This window comes from Labeo rohita, chromosome 5 (genome assembly GCF_022985175.1).
Source record: "Labeo rohita strain BAU-BD-2019 chromosome 5, IGBB_LRoh.1.0, whole genome shotgun sequence".
Taxonomy (NCBI): Eukaryota; Metazoa; Chordata; class Actinopteri; order Cypriniformes; family Cyprinidae; genus Labeo; species Labeo rohita.
This window is the reverse complement of record NC_066873.1, coordinates 12,631,860-12,648,386: the sequence shown is the minus strand read 5'-3', so window position 1 is coordinate 12,648,386 and position 16,527 is coordinate 12,631,860. Positions and strand designations below refer to the sequence as shown.

The following is a 16,527-nucleotide window of genomic DNA, read 5'->3' as shown; positions in this document are numbered from 1 at the left end:
GGTTCTCACACTTCAAGCAAGCATATTTGCAACATAGTAAATCCGTGCCTCTATATACATTTCTGCAAAACTGAAAAAGTATCTGTGTGTAGTTTCCAATTGAAATGAACACTAGAGGCAGTAAAACTCAGACTTTTATTCCTTTTCACACAAAGTAAAATTTTCAGGTATAGAGTTTTGATTAATAAAGCCTAATTTTCACACTCGAGTACTTGCAAAATATTATGTCATGACTTAAAAACAATTTTAACATCTTGCACAATTTGAAAACTGATACTTTTGATTAGAGGTCGATCGATGTATCGGTTTTGCCGATTAATCGGCACCAATAGTTGTTTGGCGGAACTATGGGTTATCTGCAAAAATCCATGCCGATAGTTTTTTCCGGGTTGGGTCCGTTGCTGGAGCAGCTGAGAAGGTCGTCATTATACAGCAAAGTCCCTATAGTCCCCTAAGTACACTTTTGCCCGTTGTGTGACTAACATATTTTTATATTTTGATTAGATTACCACAAATTTTCTAGAATAAAAGCAGCTAAATTGTGAAAGTACACAATATCCATATGTATGCAATGTCAATACTGTGACATTTGTGTAGATTGATTGATTGTTGATGTAATAGTAGCACTTTACAATATAAGTCCATTTGTAACATTAAGATTGATAAAAGCTGTAGAATAGAAGTATTGTTCCTTGTTAGAGTGTGTTAATTTTAGCATTTACTGATATATTTTAAAATGTTTAGTATTTTTAAATATTAAATTTATTATTTTTATTTATTTACAAAGTATGGTTCAGTAGGCTGAACTTTTTTTTTTAAATAGTAGAGCACAATTTATTTTCCATTCAATATCCATTTTAAAAACTATCGGTCGATTAATCTGTATCTACAACCTAGTAACCTAGTATTGATGGTTGTCATCACATATATAGCTTTATATGCATGAGTCTAATTTAGTAAGTTCACTTGGTAGCTCACATGACACGGCATTGCGCTTGAGTAATGAAGAGCTCTGGTACGAGCCCTGTGAAACTATGAATCGACAAACTAGCTCAAATCTGCATAAGAGTTCAAATCAGCATCAACAAATGCGTTTTATATCACTTTTTCAATTGGTAACACTATCGGTTAGGTTTAGGGTTGGGTTTGGTGTAGAGGATATTTTCAACACAATAGAGCATTAACCTTTAGCGACACTCCTCAGAATTCAAAATTTGTTCAGAATTTAAATTCTGAACAGCCGCAATACGTACCTTAAATGCAGCAAAACGTGCCTGTACCAATTTAATAAAAATATGTGACAGTGTAATGAGAATTAAGGTACATAATTACAGTGTGGCAGAAATTGATATACAGGCATGTATTTTCATGAGCCTGGGTTGCATGTTTCAGCTTTTGCTTACCATATTTGATGTCCAATCACTATGTATGTGCATTTATCAATGTTTATATTTAATTAAAAACCCAAATTAAATTTGTCCACCATAAGCCAAATTTTGGTTGCAGTGGGCATTCATTGGATGCAGAAAATGATGAGAAAATATATAAATTAGGGCTGGGTTTTGACACAGATTTCACAATTTGATTCGATTCAATATAATTTATTTTGGATATATATCAGGTACAGTACCTGCTAAATTTTCTCAAAGAAAAAACTCTGTATGCTGTAAAAAATACATGAGAGTCAGTTGGTACTACATTACTATAATATTAAAGGTTAAATGAACTGATTTGTATACAAATGCTTAAATTACTCAATGAAGTGTATAATAATAAAGTTACAATTACATAATTATATTTCTACTCCAGTTAGTTTTTTGAAATCTAAACATTTAAATGGTGTCTGTTTATTTTAACATAAATGAAACATTGATGAACAGTAAATTATAATGAATATGTTATATGATGCATATATTTAGCAAAATGCTGCTTCTCTAGAGTCACCGAATATGTTTTTTTAAATTTTTTGAGGTAAATGTGACGTTACGTGACATTGTTTACAAGCTGTTATTATATTGACATCTTTGTTGAAACACTGATTGAGTGATTACATGAGACAGGATATGGATTTTGATAAGTTTGATAACTCTTTCACTTAACATACCTTCCAAAGTTAATTCATGTTTATTTCCTACTGAAACTGGTTAAAGCGGAGGAGTTGCTCAGTTCACTTGCACTTCGCGCTGCTTATTCTCTTGAACTGAGGCGCTACTGTGATCTGTCGCTCCACATTAAACAGCGCCAAGAAGGTATTTTTTGCTTGAATATTGCAATAAAATGGACAGAATTTGAAATCTGTGACTTAGTTTCATTCAAAAGTAACAAAGCTTATTACAATTTATTGGATTGGAAGCGCGCTACAATGTTCATTAACTGAAAACAGGCTCGACTAATCGATTCTTGAGATTTAAGAATCAATATCATCACAAAAATTTTAATCAATTACATTTTTTTACCCAGCCCTAATGTAAAACAACACTTTATTTTTGTTTCAAAGCTGAAAAAAAAAAAAAAAAAAAAAAAATCAAAGGTTTAGAATGTTATAGAACGTGCGTCAATGACTAAATTTTCAGTTTGGGGTGAATAGATCCTTTAACTAAAATACTTAATAACAAATACATACTAAGCAGGGGATGTGTAAAACTTTATGAATGACGTGTTCCATTTCCAATCCGAATTTTGCAGATTTCTGCTTGGAATATCAACATTTAATTGAAAACAGACATGAATAATTCAGTCAGAGATCATTATGACATATTAAAACTAGTAAGGGTTCAGGATCACGATTCCCAGAAACACATCTGAAACCAAGAGAAATATATCCAGTGCTTTTTCAATACTAGCTTCAAAACTGCTGCAGTTAACGATCACCTGAATCAATGATTGATTAATGCAAATCAATGATTCATGATTTGATTAATGCAAATCAATGATAAAGACGTATTTGAGAGAAGACATACAGTATCTCTGGTTTGTCAGATACTAATGCTGTCATGAAACTGAGTGCTCACAAATGTATGTGCATTCTGACACCACTCATCAGGTACTTTATAACAGCATATTTTACAGTAGTCAACATTTGAAGTGGATCAAAAAATGTATCAAAATTGTCCTAAGACAAGAATGGGTATTGTTTTGGTTTTAGGACAAATTTGATGAAAGGTTTTGATCCATTTCAAATGTTGACTACTGTATATTTACATAAATTACTGCAAAATACAGCGACAGAGATACACCCTTAAAAACTGATGTTATACAATACTGTTCAAAAATTTGAGGCTTTTTAATTTTTTTTTTTTTTCAGCGAAGATGTATTAAACTGAAAAAAAGTGTTACAAAAAAAGTAAATGTTTCCAACACTGGCACCAAATCAGCATATTAGAATGATTTCTAAAGGAGCATGTGACACTTAAGACTGGAGTAAATGCTGAAAATTCAGTTTTGCATCACAGGAATAAATTTTAGCATATATTGAAATAGAAGACCATTAAGAATAGACCATTATTTTAAATCGAAATAACATTTCATAATGGTGATTAGTATGTTTGTACTAAAAAAAACAAGTGTTCCTTATATTTTACATATATTTGTTTGAAACAAACAAACAACAACATTAACAACAATTCACTACAGTGGCCACTATGTGCATATGAGTACTCAGTCAGTTATTACCAGTGCCCTTTACCAGTGAATTCTTGCGTGTAGCATTAATTAAAGCATGATTGGTCAGTATCCCATTACAGGTTTGAGATGAATATCATCTGAAAACAACCGGCAGCTGGTTGATTGTTGATCTCTAGCATGCCTCTTTCACAAAAAATACAGATGGCCTCAAAGTAAACAGACATACACTAAAGGCCACAAAACCCCTATTTCCTATTTCTATTTCATTGTGTTTTTCAACTTTTCTCTTTCTCCTTGCAGAATATAGATGTGACAAATTTCAGCAGCAGTTGGAGCGATGGCCTGGCGTTCTGTGCTCTGTTACACACCTATCTGCCTGCACACATCCCTTACCAGGAGCTCATCAGCCAAGACAAGGTACTCACAAACACACACATATATTTGTTACATCAGTTAGTGAAGTGTCTTAGTGGACCATCGCACTATCTTTAGTGCCTGACACATTTAGCAATAAAGCATAGTGCGTTAACAGTCCAGGGTTCCCCTCTGCTGACCTGCCAGATGTAATGAATTATGTGCTTTCATGGATTAGTGTTGACAGAATACATAAACAGACAGCACAGGGAGAGGTGTAGAAACAACATACATAACAAATAAACGGCAGCTCTGCCCTCCCCGTGTGTTTATTCAATCATACACACACCCACGAACACGCAAAGAGCTGCGGTCTTCGGAGCTGTGTGACAAATTGCAGCCATAAGTATAATAGTGATTACAGGAAGAGATGGTACATTATGCTTTTGAATTATTCACGAAGCCTCTTTGGGTGTGTTGTGAATGTCAAAGCTTCATCACTCGCTAGAGAATTCAGCTGGGTTTAGACACCTGTTTTTCACTACTGTAAATAATATCCACAGAGTGTTTGTGTTTTCTCCCTATAGGGGCGAAATCTCACCCTGGCTTTCCAAGCAGCCGAAAGCATTGGTATCAAGCCCTCTCTGGTGAGTCTATGTTCACAGATACACACACACACACACACAGAGTTCATTTATTTATTAAAGAAATAATTTATCATTATTTATTATTATAAAGTGAGTAATATCCATATGATCCAGGGTTATTATAGTTAAACAATAAAAACAATTTTGTTACTAGAAATTAAATAAACATTACCTAAAGTAAAATTAAATAAAACTTAATTTATTCCAGCTAACTGCCAACTGCCAAGTGCCAACTTAAACTTAAAATATATAATGTAAAAAATATAAAAAATATATATATATAAATAAAAAATATATATTAACTGATGCTGAAAAAACAAAAAAAACAAACAAAAAACTATATAGACATTTAAAAAAACTGAAATTAAAATGAAAATGTAAAAAAAAAAAAAAAAAAAAAAATTAAAAACCATTCCAGTAAAATAAAAAATAGTAAATAGTTTTGTTTGCTTTATTTGTTGTTCAAACATCATTTTACTATTTGAATAATTAAACAATATGGAGTGACAGATTTCTTTGTTGCAGTTGTCCAATTAATTTAGATATTGTGGCTGAATATTAATAAAATATTGATATTAATTAAAATATGAATAAACATTAATTTGTTTATTAAAATGTTTATATAAATTAATTATATATTTTTTTTTATTTAAAAGGGAGTAATATTCATCTATATGATCCTGGGTTATTACAGTTAAAATAAAAACAATAAAACAATAAAATTATAAAATTATTTCAACTAGCTGCAAAGGCAACAATTGTCATTTAATTTACTGAACTTAAAATAAATAAAACTGAAGCTGAAATAAAAATTATATAGACATATTTAAAAATAATAAACAGCATAATTAATACAACTTTTACTGATATTAAAATGAAAATGGAAGATATGAAAAAAATATAATAAAGAAATAATAAATAGTTTTGTTTGCTTTATTTGTTGTCCAAACTTCTTTGTTTACTATTTAAATAATTAAACATAATGGGATGACAGATTTCTTTGTAGCAATTGTCCAGTTAATATAGAGATTGTAGTTGAATATTAATAAAATATTTATATTAATCAAAATATGAATAAAACTAGTTTATTTATTAAATTATTTATTTATTTATTTATCATTTATTATAATCAAGTGAGTAATACTCATCCATATGATCCATATGGGTTATTATAGTAAAAAATATAGTTAAATAAAAAATAAAAACAATAAAAAACCTTTACCTGAAATGAAGTGAACTTAAATAAAACTCATTATTTTAGCTAGCTGTTAAACAACATTTCTCATTTCATTTACTTTAACTTAAGCTTAAAATGAATAAAACTGAAGCTGAAATAAAAACTATATAGACAAATTTAAATAATTATAAACAACAAAATTACTAAAATTGAAATTAAAATGTAAAAAATAAAAACCACTGCAGTAAACAAATTGTTTTGTTTCCTTTGTGGTTCAAACTTCAATTGTTTACTATTTGAATAACTGAACATTATGGGGTGACAGTTGTCTTTAATTGTTGAATTAATATAGAGATTATGGCTGAATAATAATAAAATATTGATATGAATCAAAATATTAATAAAAACTAAATAGTACTTAACACTGATATGAACTCAATATGTTGGCTTCTGTGTGGATTATTATGTTAGACTGCATTATTTTTAGTAAATAATACATAACTAATGAGTCTAAAAATAAATGAATACTGTTATAATCAAACAAGCATGATTACAGCAAATGATTACAGCAAACAGCAGAAGACCTCAGTAGACTCTGGCCTTCGCTGTGGGTAATTTGCACATCTTTAATCACTGCTTTGTGCGCCTGACACAGCCAAGCACATTTAAATACAGGTCATTTGCATCTGCACTGTAACTGTGAGCCAAAGATGGACTGTTGAACAGGCTGTAAATTCAGCAGTCAAGGCGTGTAGGATTCCTACAGCTATATTCACACATAATCCAAATCAGCTGCCTCCGGCTCTTGCCTTTGTGAGTTCAGGCTGTGTGAATTTTCCATTCTTGAGAAAAACAAGCAATCTAGAACACCCAGTTAAATCAAAGGAACTTCAGAATGCTGTTTGTTTTAGTTAGTAAGTCTCCACAAGTTAAATAAAAGTACATTCGCCAGGCAGCTGTTAACAGCTTTCCTGAATCATACGGAAATACAATAAAAAAAATGTGGCCCATAGAATTTATTATATTTTACTAATTTAAGTCTTGCTGAACTGACCATTGACACTGCATCAGTTTTTCAGTAGATTAGATTTGCATTGTGTTTTACAGTCACAGAGGTAAGCCTCTGTGTGGTATAATTTTTTTACAATCTGATTCTGATTTTCCTCAATCTTTCCATCATTGCAGTAGCTAAGAGATGGATCAAACGCAAACTCTGCTGTCTTCTCTTGTATTGGGTATCAATCCCCAAAATCGCTCTTTATTTGCAGTTACATTTTTCTAAACTTCTTAAAGGATTAGTTCACTTCCAGAATAAAAATATCCTGAAGATTTACTCACCCCCCATGTCATACAAGATGTTCCTTCCTTCTTCAGTCGAAAAGAAATTAAGATTTTTGAGGAAAGTATTCAAGGACTTTTCTCCATATAGTGGACTTCAGTGGTGCCCAACGGGTTGAAGGTCCAAATTGCAGCTTCAAAGAGCTCTACACAATCCCAGCCCCAGTCATTTTCTTAAAAAAAAAAAGTAAATTTATATACTTGTCAACCACAAATGCTCATCTTGCACTAGCTCTTTGATGCTCGTTCACGACTTCACGCATTACATCATCATGTTGGAAAAGTCATGCATGGCTAGCTCTTCATCTGTGTACTTTGGTTCAGTAAGGTAGGGTGGGGCAAAAAGCTCATCTCATTTTCTCCTCCAACTTCAAAATCGCCTGACATTGTTGTTTTACCTTTTTTTGTAAAGGCCGTTTGACTCTCTTTGCACGTTCGCTTTGTAAACACTGCGTTGATACCAGTGCTGGGGATCTACTCAGAAATTGTAGCTCAACAAGTTACTCGTAAATTAAATTAGTTAAGCTACATTCAAGCATACATTTCTGAAAAAGTAGCTAGCTACACTACAAGTTACTATTAAAAAGTAGCTAGCTACATTGAAACATACTTTCATACTACATACTTTAAATTTTTTTTTTTTTGTACATTTGACATTACAAATAATTGACTTAACTGAATTGTTAATTATAACAATTAAAGGATTATGATGATATTCTAAGTAAAATATAATTAGTTTTTAATAAAAAGATATTTGGTGTTTGTAATGAAATATTGATTTAAAAGAGTACAGTGAATCAAGGTTGAATGGGACTCATTTTTTTGCAAGTCCTATAAATGACAAAAAGCGTTGGATTTTGTAAACTCTCCGAAACACTCAAAATGTATTTATATAGTTACATTATTTCAAACTGACCGTCAAAGTGCAAAATTGGTACAAACGTAACATCAATGCAGAAACAAAATGTATGCAACTTAAAATGGATATGGAGCATAAAATGGATATGGAGCAGGTTAAACTCACAGCACCCGCTATATTTAGTGACTGTGAATGGAGCCGCTCAGTCATCAACTGCGCTTTGCGTGGAATCACACCGCAACAATCCTTTGCCAAATGTTAAATCACACTACTATATCGCAATTTTATTTTCTGTTCGATTAGTGTTCATTACAAAAATGTGGAGGGACAGAATATATGTCGGTTCATCATTGTAAAATAGACATTTGATATAGAGTGCAATAAAGCAGGAAAATTCGTTTAAAAAGGATATTATTCACCTCCTGTATGTGCTTTAAATATTCGACATAGAGCACATTTTAATCTTTGTTGTGCATGAATTACAATTGATTCATATGAAATATCCTGTACATCCTTTGCAAATTCATTGATCTATTGTCTTTACAGACTGTAAAGTCACAAGATGCTTGATATCACAACAGATGGCATTAATGAACAAATTTTGTTTGTAACGTAGTCAGAAGAAGACACTTCACTGCTTTAATGTATTACAGGCTCATAACTCGTCAGAACGCAAAATGTAAAGTAGTTTTTGATCACGCTACACCGCTACCTGCTGGAAAAAGTAGTTAGCTACTGGAAAAGCTACACTGTTTTAAAAGTAGCTGAGGTACTGTCACGCTACTAAAAAAAATGTAGTTACATTAGTAGCATTGCTACATGTACTTTTTCAAATTGAGCCATTCTCAGATGCCTGTCACACCGACAGAGGCCACTTCCACGATAGTTTGATTGACACTGACATCTTACCTTAGACCTGTCCTGAATGAGCTATAACAGTCTGATCACCATTGTTTTGCCAGAGCAGGGACATAGACAAGAATGGATCCTAAGCAATTTAAGTGTTTTGTTGTTGGATGTAATAATGAACATAGTGGTCACCATTTACTCTCGACATCTGAGCCGCTGAAGATGCAGTGGATTACGTTTGTTTGTAAAGGGAATATGCCTCCTGATCTACATGAATGCATCTATGTTCAATCGAATCATTCGTGATCCAGCTTCACCTACAGCAGAAGTGAGTATAAGGGCTTTTTATAAATGTTTGCAATCGCCTTCCTTAATAATGTGCAAGTTTAGTGGCTAAACGCTCTAAATGCAGCTAAAGTAAACAGAGCAGGGCTCGCCACTCCACTGAAGAGAGAGGCGGGGCGAGCAGAGCTCATTTGCATTTAAAGGAGTATGCAACAGAATGGGATGATTTCTGCAGAGCTGATTTTGACAAGGGTGTTTTTTTACACTGTCATTGAGGAATTTTAACCAAAGTATGTTATAAGACCCTAAAGAATCATATCAACTTGTGGAAAATGGGCATCCGATGACCTGTTTAAAAAGTATAGAATTTTTTTTTGATCGTTTCATTAGATAAGACCCTTATTCCTTCGGATGGAGGAAGTGTAGAGTCATTTGAAGCTGCATTGAAACTACAATTTAGACCTTCAACCCATTGACCACCCTTGAACTCCACTGTATGGAGAAAAATCCTGGAATATTTTCCTCAAAACTTTAATTTCTTTTCGACTAAAGAAAACATCTTGGATGACATAGGGATGAGTAAATTATCAGGATATTTTTATTCTGTAAGTGAACTAATCCTTTAAGTCACTAGACAGCCCACATGTATAGTCACCAGCTGATGTAACAGTATCTTTCAATGTGCTTGTGTTTGTATCAGTTGCATTTATTGAAAACAATACACAATACAATATTCTGACATACAGTTGTGTGAAAAAAGGAAGTACACCGTTTTTGCATTCTGTGGTATTATGTATCGAGGCTATAGGTCACAATGTTCCCAAGCACACCAGCAAAACTATGACAGAATGGCTGAAAAAGAAAAGAATCAAGGTGGCAATGGCCCAGTCCTGCAAAAGTCCAGACCTCAACCAGTTCTCCCAAAAATAAAAGCGCTCAGATTTCTTAAAAAAATATCTTAATGTGTGTTCTGAAGATGAACAATATTCTTACAGGTTTGGAACGACATGAGGGTGAGTAACTAATGAAAGAATTTTCATTTTTGGGTGAACTATCTCTTTAAGAGAGCTGTGCATAAACAAATGCTTGCAAATCTCAATAAACTGAAGTAACTTTGTGAAGAAGAGTTGGCAAAATTTCTCCACAGTGATGTGAGAGATTAGTCATACAGAAAATTATTTCAAGATATTGTTGCTAAAGGTGGTCCTACATGCTATTGAATGAAATGGTATACCACACATGGCTTCTCCAATTTGGCTTTATTTTTAAATAAATAATGATATAGTGTAATAAATCATCTTCATCTGAGGTTCTATTTATCTAATTTCAAGACTTGCTAAGGGCCAGATGATTTTTTTATTATTCTATCTTGATATGTAAAACCATAGAATATAAAGAGATTGTACTTTCGTTTTCACATGACTTTGTTGCTTATTTTATTATCTGCTTTGTGCAGAAATAAGAGTGATACCTGGATCTTGTGTAATTGTATGCACTTCTGCTTCCTTCATTTGAGCTTCAAAATCCATTTGTTTACTATTTGAATAATTCAGTAATTTGGAGTGACAGCTTTTTTTGCAGCTAATATGTTGATTGTGGCTGCTGTTTAAACTTATTACATCTCAATGCGTCTCAGAAGAGTTTTTGTTAGCCACTGACTGTTTAATTACTGACCTGAGGGTGTTTTTATGACTTCATTACAGAACTGTGCACAATATTTTGACTTGACACATCGCTCAGCAGGTTATGTTTGTCCCTTTCAGCATGACTTAACCACAGACACAACAAACACATGCAAAGAGGATTGGAGCATACCAATCTGCACATCTGTCTATGGGTTTAAATTAGAGAAAATCTAGATGATAGATTTATACATATATTAAAAAAAGTGAATGTATGTTTCTTCAGTCCAATAAGTGTTTATCTTGAAATATAATGAAAAATATAAAAGATATTTCTGTTTACTTCATAAAAAGCAAAAAGATGTGAGCCACGACCTGAAGGTGAACGCTCTTATAACTAACTAGTATATATCACACAAAGAAGGCATGTGATGTAACAGATTGTGTACATCACTTACTGCCCTCTGTGGGCTTTTTATAATGATCTGTAAATGTTTAATGATTCTCAAAGTTCCTACACACCCATAGATACTATGAGAGGAAAATGCCACAGTCAGGAGTTCACTTCACCCAACACACTGTAGACACAAGGAGGAAACTGTGACCTGAATATAAAGACGGTCAACATTACCAAGCGGTTGTTTTCATAGAGACGGTACACACACACAACTTGTAAGGTTCTTTTGGGTGAACTGTTCCTTTAAATCTGTTGTACTTGATGATATAACACAGCCTCTCTACATATATATGTGGATGTCTCTGGTGGATTGGCTGAGAATTTGATAACTCCAGCTGAGATCTGTGTTATTAACTTACTTAGATTGTATGTGTGCTTGGATGTGATGCAGTTGGGTCCTATACATGTGATAAATGTGACTGGGTATGATGTTAAACGGAAGGTTTTTGCCCTGTTGTCTTAAAAATCTTAGTCATCCCCAAATTTCTTCACAACAACACTAACAAATGACTGGAAAATCCCACATCCAGCTGATTTACTCTTTCTTAGAGTAGAATCGAATAGTTTATGAATGTCACAACCTCTGGTGGTTCATGAATGAAACTTGTCCTTTTGGGTTTTTAATTATATAATGCATAATATATAATGTATAAAGTGTGATCGTGTTCCTTTAGTGCTATCAACTGCATACATCAACTGTGCATTATTTATGAGGAACGTTCTTAAAATATGGGGACTTTCGGACTTTTAGAAAATAAAATTTACTATTTACTAGTTTAATGTGTTAAACAGTGTACAATGGTGTGTATATACATGCATCCCGGAAGAACTGGGCGAGTGTCATAACATATCTCAAATGATGTATTGTGTTTAATACCATGTATATTCAGTATTACATCACTTGCTCACCACACTGTAAAAAAAAAAAAAAAAAAAAAAAAAAAAAACAATTTGTTGAGTCAACTTAAAATAATTTGTTACCCTGCAGACTTAAAATTTTGAGTTCACTTAAAGTTTAATCTACTTGAAATGTTAAGTTGTACTAAGTGAAAACTTAGATGTTTAAGTTGACTAAACAAACAATTTGGTTTGTTAAACTTAAAAGCTGGGCTTGTTACCCAGCTGCCTTAAAAATTTAAGTTGAACAAACTCAAGTATCTAAGTTGTCAACTTAACATTTCAAGTTGACTAAACTTTTTTGAGTTGACAACTTAAAATTTTAGGGCAGCCGGGTAACAAATTATTTTAAGTTGAATCAACGAATAGTTTTTACAGTGTAATGGATCCTTTGCAGTGAATGGGTGCCGTCAGAATGAGAGTCCAAACAGCTGATAAAAACATCACAATAATCCAGTCCATCAATTAACAGTACGGGAAGTGAAAAGCTGCATGTATGCAAGAAACAAATCCATCATTGAAGCACTTTAAACTGCTGCTTCTGGCCAAAATAATCCACAACAATAGTTCCTCCAGTTAGAAAGTCATCCACTGTTGTCCTCTTACATCAAAATCCACTAACTTATTTGTTCAGAACTATTTTGGACTGTTTTTGCTTGTAAACAGTGCTTGTTGTGTGCGCATTCCTCACCTAATTCAGATGATACATCATTTTCACTGAAAACAATATTATGGATAGAAAACTCAAGGAGTCCAAAGATTTAAAGCTGAAAACATCTTTATGATGGATTTGTTTATTACAAACATGCAGGGGTTTTTTTGCTTCAGTGGAGTGGTGTGAATTACTTGTGGGTTATTGTGATGTTTTATCAGCTGTTTGGACTCTCAAACTGACAGCACCCATTCACTGCATCTATTGCATCTAATGCAAGATTGAATTTGTTCCAAAGTAGAGATACACTCATCTTGGATAGCTTGATGGTGAGCACATTTTCAGCAAATTGTAATTTTTGTTACAAACTGACTTTTTTGTGCTGGAAATGACACCACAACAGATCTCCATAATTAATGAACATTATCTATAATATTTTAAGATGGATTTTTATAGTTTAAGAATGCAAGTTTGTGGTAAGGGTACAATAATACAGTAATTTTGCATAGTTAAAGACGCATGAAACAGTATTTCCTGCATCTAAACCTCTCCATCTGCTCTGTCTCTCTAGGACATTGATGAATTGATGCACACAGACCGACCAGACTGGCAAAGTGTCATGCAATATGTATCTCAGATCTATAAGTACTTTGAGACTTAATTTTTGACTGGAAGAAAAGAAGATGAGGGCACAGAAGCACTTTTATTTGCCTGGTCCAGTTCTCCCTTCACAGTGTTTCTAAATACACAAACACACAGAGATCTGTAGTGCTCACAGCAGTCAGGTTCTCTGTCTTAATCCAACCAGCATATCTTGTGCAGTTCAGTTATCTAACACACAATCCTTCTATACTCAGAAAACTTCTCTTTCCTTATAATGCGTGTCATAGAGAACCAAGCCAGTTTTTGAAGTTTGAAGTTGCTTGCAGAATGTAGGTTTGCAATCTTGCACTGAAACTGGTCTAGTTTTTTAGTATGCTAGATTTTTGCTAAAAGATCAAGTGCAGCTGCTAATCTTTATAGAGAGTATTATTACCCAAATCTATATATTGGCATACTTATATATTGATATACTTATAAAGTATTTTTCAAATTTTAGTTTCCCACAAATAATTTTAAAGACTTGTATTATGTCTTGGTAAGACAAGATCAAACCTTAGTGAAGTATGAAAATAAGTTTCATATGTTTTGTTGAAAAGAAGTTGTAGTTTGTCATTCAGAGCAACAACAACCATCAAAAACTTTAAGAAGTCCCGATTATTTAACAGAATTTTGTGTATTTATGTTTTCCTTATTAACAAACACTAAGATTATTTCTATATTATACTCTAGTTGATTATTTCCTGAAAAAAATGTTAGAAAGTCAGTGTCTGATTGAATAATATAAGACTGTTTCAAACAACCATTATTGATTGTTTAATGCATTTTGTGCCTGTTTAAATTACATGGGATGTTTTATAAAGTATCAGTATTGGGACTCTCAAAGATGTGCATTTAGGCTGGTCAGCAGTGTAATTTGTGCCAAAATCCGTTGATTCAAACACATGGACAATTTATAAATTTTCTCTCAACAGAAGTAAAACACGTACATACGAAAAGCATAAAGCATCTGTGTTGAAAATGTTTTCTTATTGGGAATGCTATTTATTGACTTCTGATATTTAGATCGCAAAGGACTGTGTTGTTGTTTTTTCGATTTGAAACTTCAGTTTTGCTTCATGATAGAAGACTGTTAATTGATGATAATGCTAATAAAGGTTTTTGTCATCATATATATTGTTTGTTTGATTGTTTAAATTAAAAAGTCACAGTCACCTTTATTGGAACAGAGTAGAGAATCTCAGCGCACAATATATTCATTCACACAATGCTTGATCTCTCCTGTCATGTGATTTACGTAAAAGCACTTTAACAATTCAGGAGTCATACTGGCACCCGTTTTTACAGGTTTGCTACAAACCCTTCAAATGACGTGCTAAAATGTGTGCAGCTACAGACAGACTTCGAGATACAGAGTCCACATTGTAAATCTCTGGCAATTACACAATATTGCCCGTCACCCACTACTCTCACATACCAAGATCTTCTCAGAAATACTACACGCTCAATTTTCAGAAAATCAGACTCCTTTGTAGAAAACATCTATAAGCTAAGCACACAGATAAGTTTAATCAATGTCAAATGCCAATAAGGACAAAAATAGAATCTTAAAGGGCAGATAAACAGATTTTATTGGGACTAGTAAACATGGCAAATGTTTCCCACTTTTTCCACCAAGTGAACATCTGCAATTACTTTTGTCCAAACGCACTAAATCAGTTCCATTCACTTTTTTTCAGTTAATTTTTTTATTATATTATACTATATTATTACATTTTCACTATATTCATGATAAATAATCTTTCTTTGTTAAACTGATAAAAATGACTTTAGAAAGCAAAAGACCACGGAAGCTGCCTATCTATTATATGGGCCATACATAATTGGTGCAAACTGCTGTCCTACAACCAAAAAAAAAAAACGTAAGTGTTTACTAAGATCTTTCCTTCTATTATCTATTGAAACCCACAATAATATTTAAAATTTCAGTAAGCTGAAATCATCATTTAGGCTACTTGCAGTTGGGAGGTGGCTGTCCCAAACCCTAACCCCTAAATTTCAACTTATGAAAATTATATTAAAACAATTTTAGCATTTTATTCCATTGTTTTTAAAAATATCTTTTTGATTTTTTTTTTTTAAAGTGAAGTTCAAAAAACAAAATTTTTTATTTTCTTTGTAAATTATTGTAAAAATGTGTTCTGTATTTTCATATCACTATCCAAATGTTTATGTTATGTGTATGTATGTACGTTTTAGTTGATTGTACACCCCTATATTTATGATCAGGATATATTCATGTCTCTCTCTCATAGCTACATGCTGAGTAGATAGGTCCCATTATTTTGACGTTAATTGTGTTCAAAAGTATGAAAACTCTATGTCAATACCATTTTTCTATGATTAAACACATTTTTGGGAGTTATTCCATAACATCTAGTTGTTATATGTGTACAACTGTTCAGAACTGCTCTAGCTAACCATGTGCTGATTAGCATCTTTGAGCTAGCTTCAAAAGTATCTAAAATTGTCCCTACTGAAACAGTCACCATGAAACATTTGGTGGAGTTTCAGCAATGACGCCTTTGTTGTTTTGGGTGTTATACCATAGAACTGTCACTACTGTAAGAGTCATGAGCAAAACATGTCATCACTGTTTCAGTATTGACAAAGGGGAAAACACAATCCTTCATGTGGGGGAAATAAACGCATTTTTAGCACAAAGTTTTAATATGCAAGTTTAAATTCTATCCTATTCTGTCTCTATCGAAAATGTTCAGTCACGACGGAAACATGGGATGTCTTGTCAAAAATAAAGTACACTGATTAATCAACTAAGATGTTATGATAGTGGTTTAATGTATATTCAAACTAATGAATCCCCAAGTTTAAAATCAGTATGATCAACTTTTTGCCTTTTACAAACAAAATTGGATTCATCTCGTAAATCACACTTAAAATATTGTTAAAATTATAATTAAAGTTATTGATTTACCTCTGAAAACTTTAATAAAATAGAAAAAATATGTATTTACAAGAAAGATGTAAGCTAAATTTCTTATTAAATTATATATTACTGTGTTTCGGTAGTGACAAATTTGGAGAAAGGACATTTTATAACCACATCTAGTTTTGACTAGATTTGTTCTTAGTCATTTATTCTTCT

General features: G+C 32.6%; 1 protein-coding gene across 3 annotated transcripts in view; it reads left to right on the top strand.

The window, feature by feature from the left end:
• Window positions 1-14,219, top strand: part of specc1 (sperm antigen with calponin homology and coiled-coil domains 1) — a 128,796-nt gene extending 114,577 nt beyond the window's left edge. For all 3 annotated transcript variants that reach the window (XM_051108956.1, XM_051108957.1, XM_051108958.1), the window contains 3 exons: window positions 3,925-4,041; window positions 4,566-4,625; window positions 13,333-14,219. In XM_051108956.1, coding sequence (XP_050964913.1) covers window positions 3,925-4,041; window positions 4,566-4,625; window positions 13,333-13,422 — 267 coding nt within the window. In that variant the 3' untranslated portion in view covers window positions 13,423-14,219. The remainder of the gene's footprint in view (window positions 1-3,924; window positions 4,042-4,565; window positions 4,626-13,332) is intronic.
• Window positions 14,220-16,527: the final 2,308 nt, after the last annotated feature.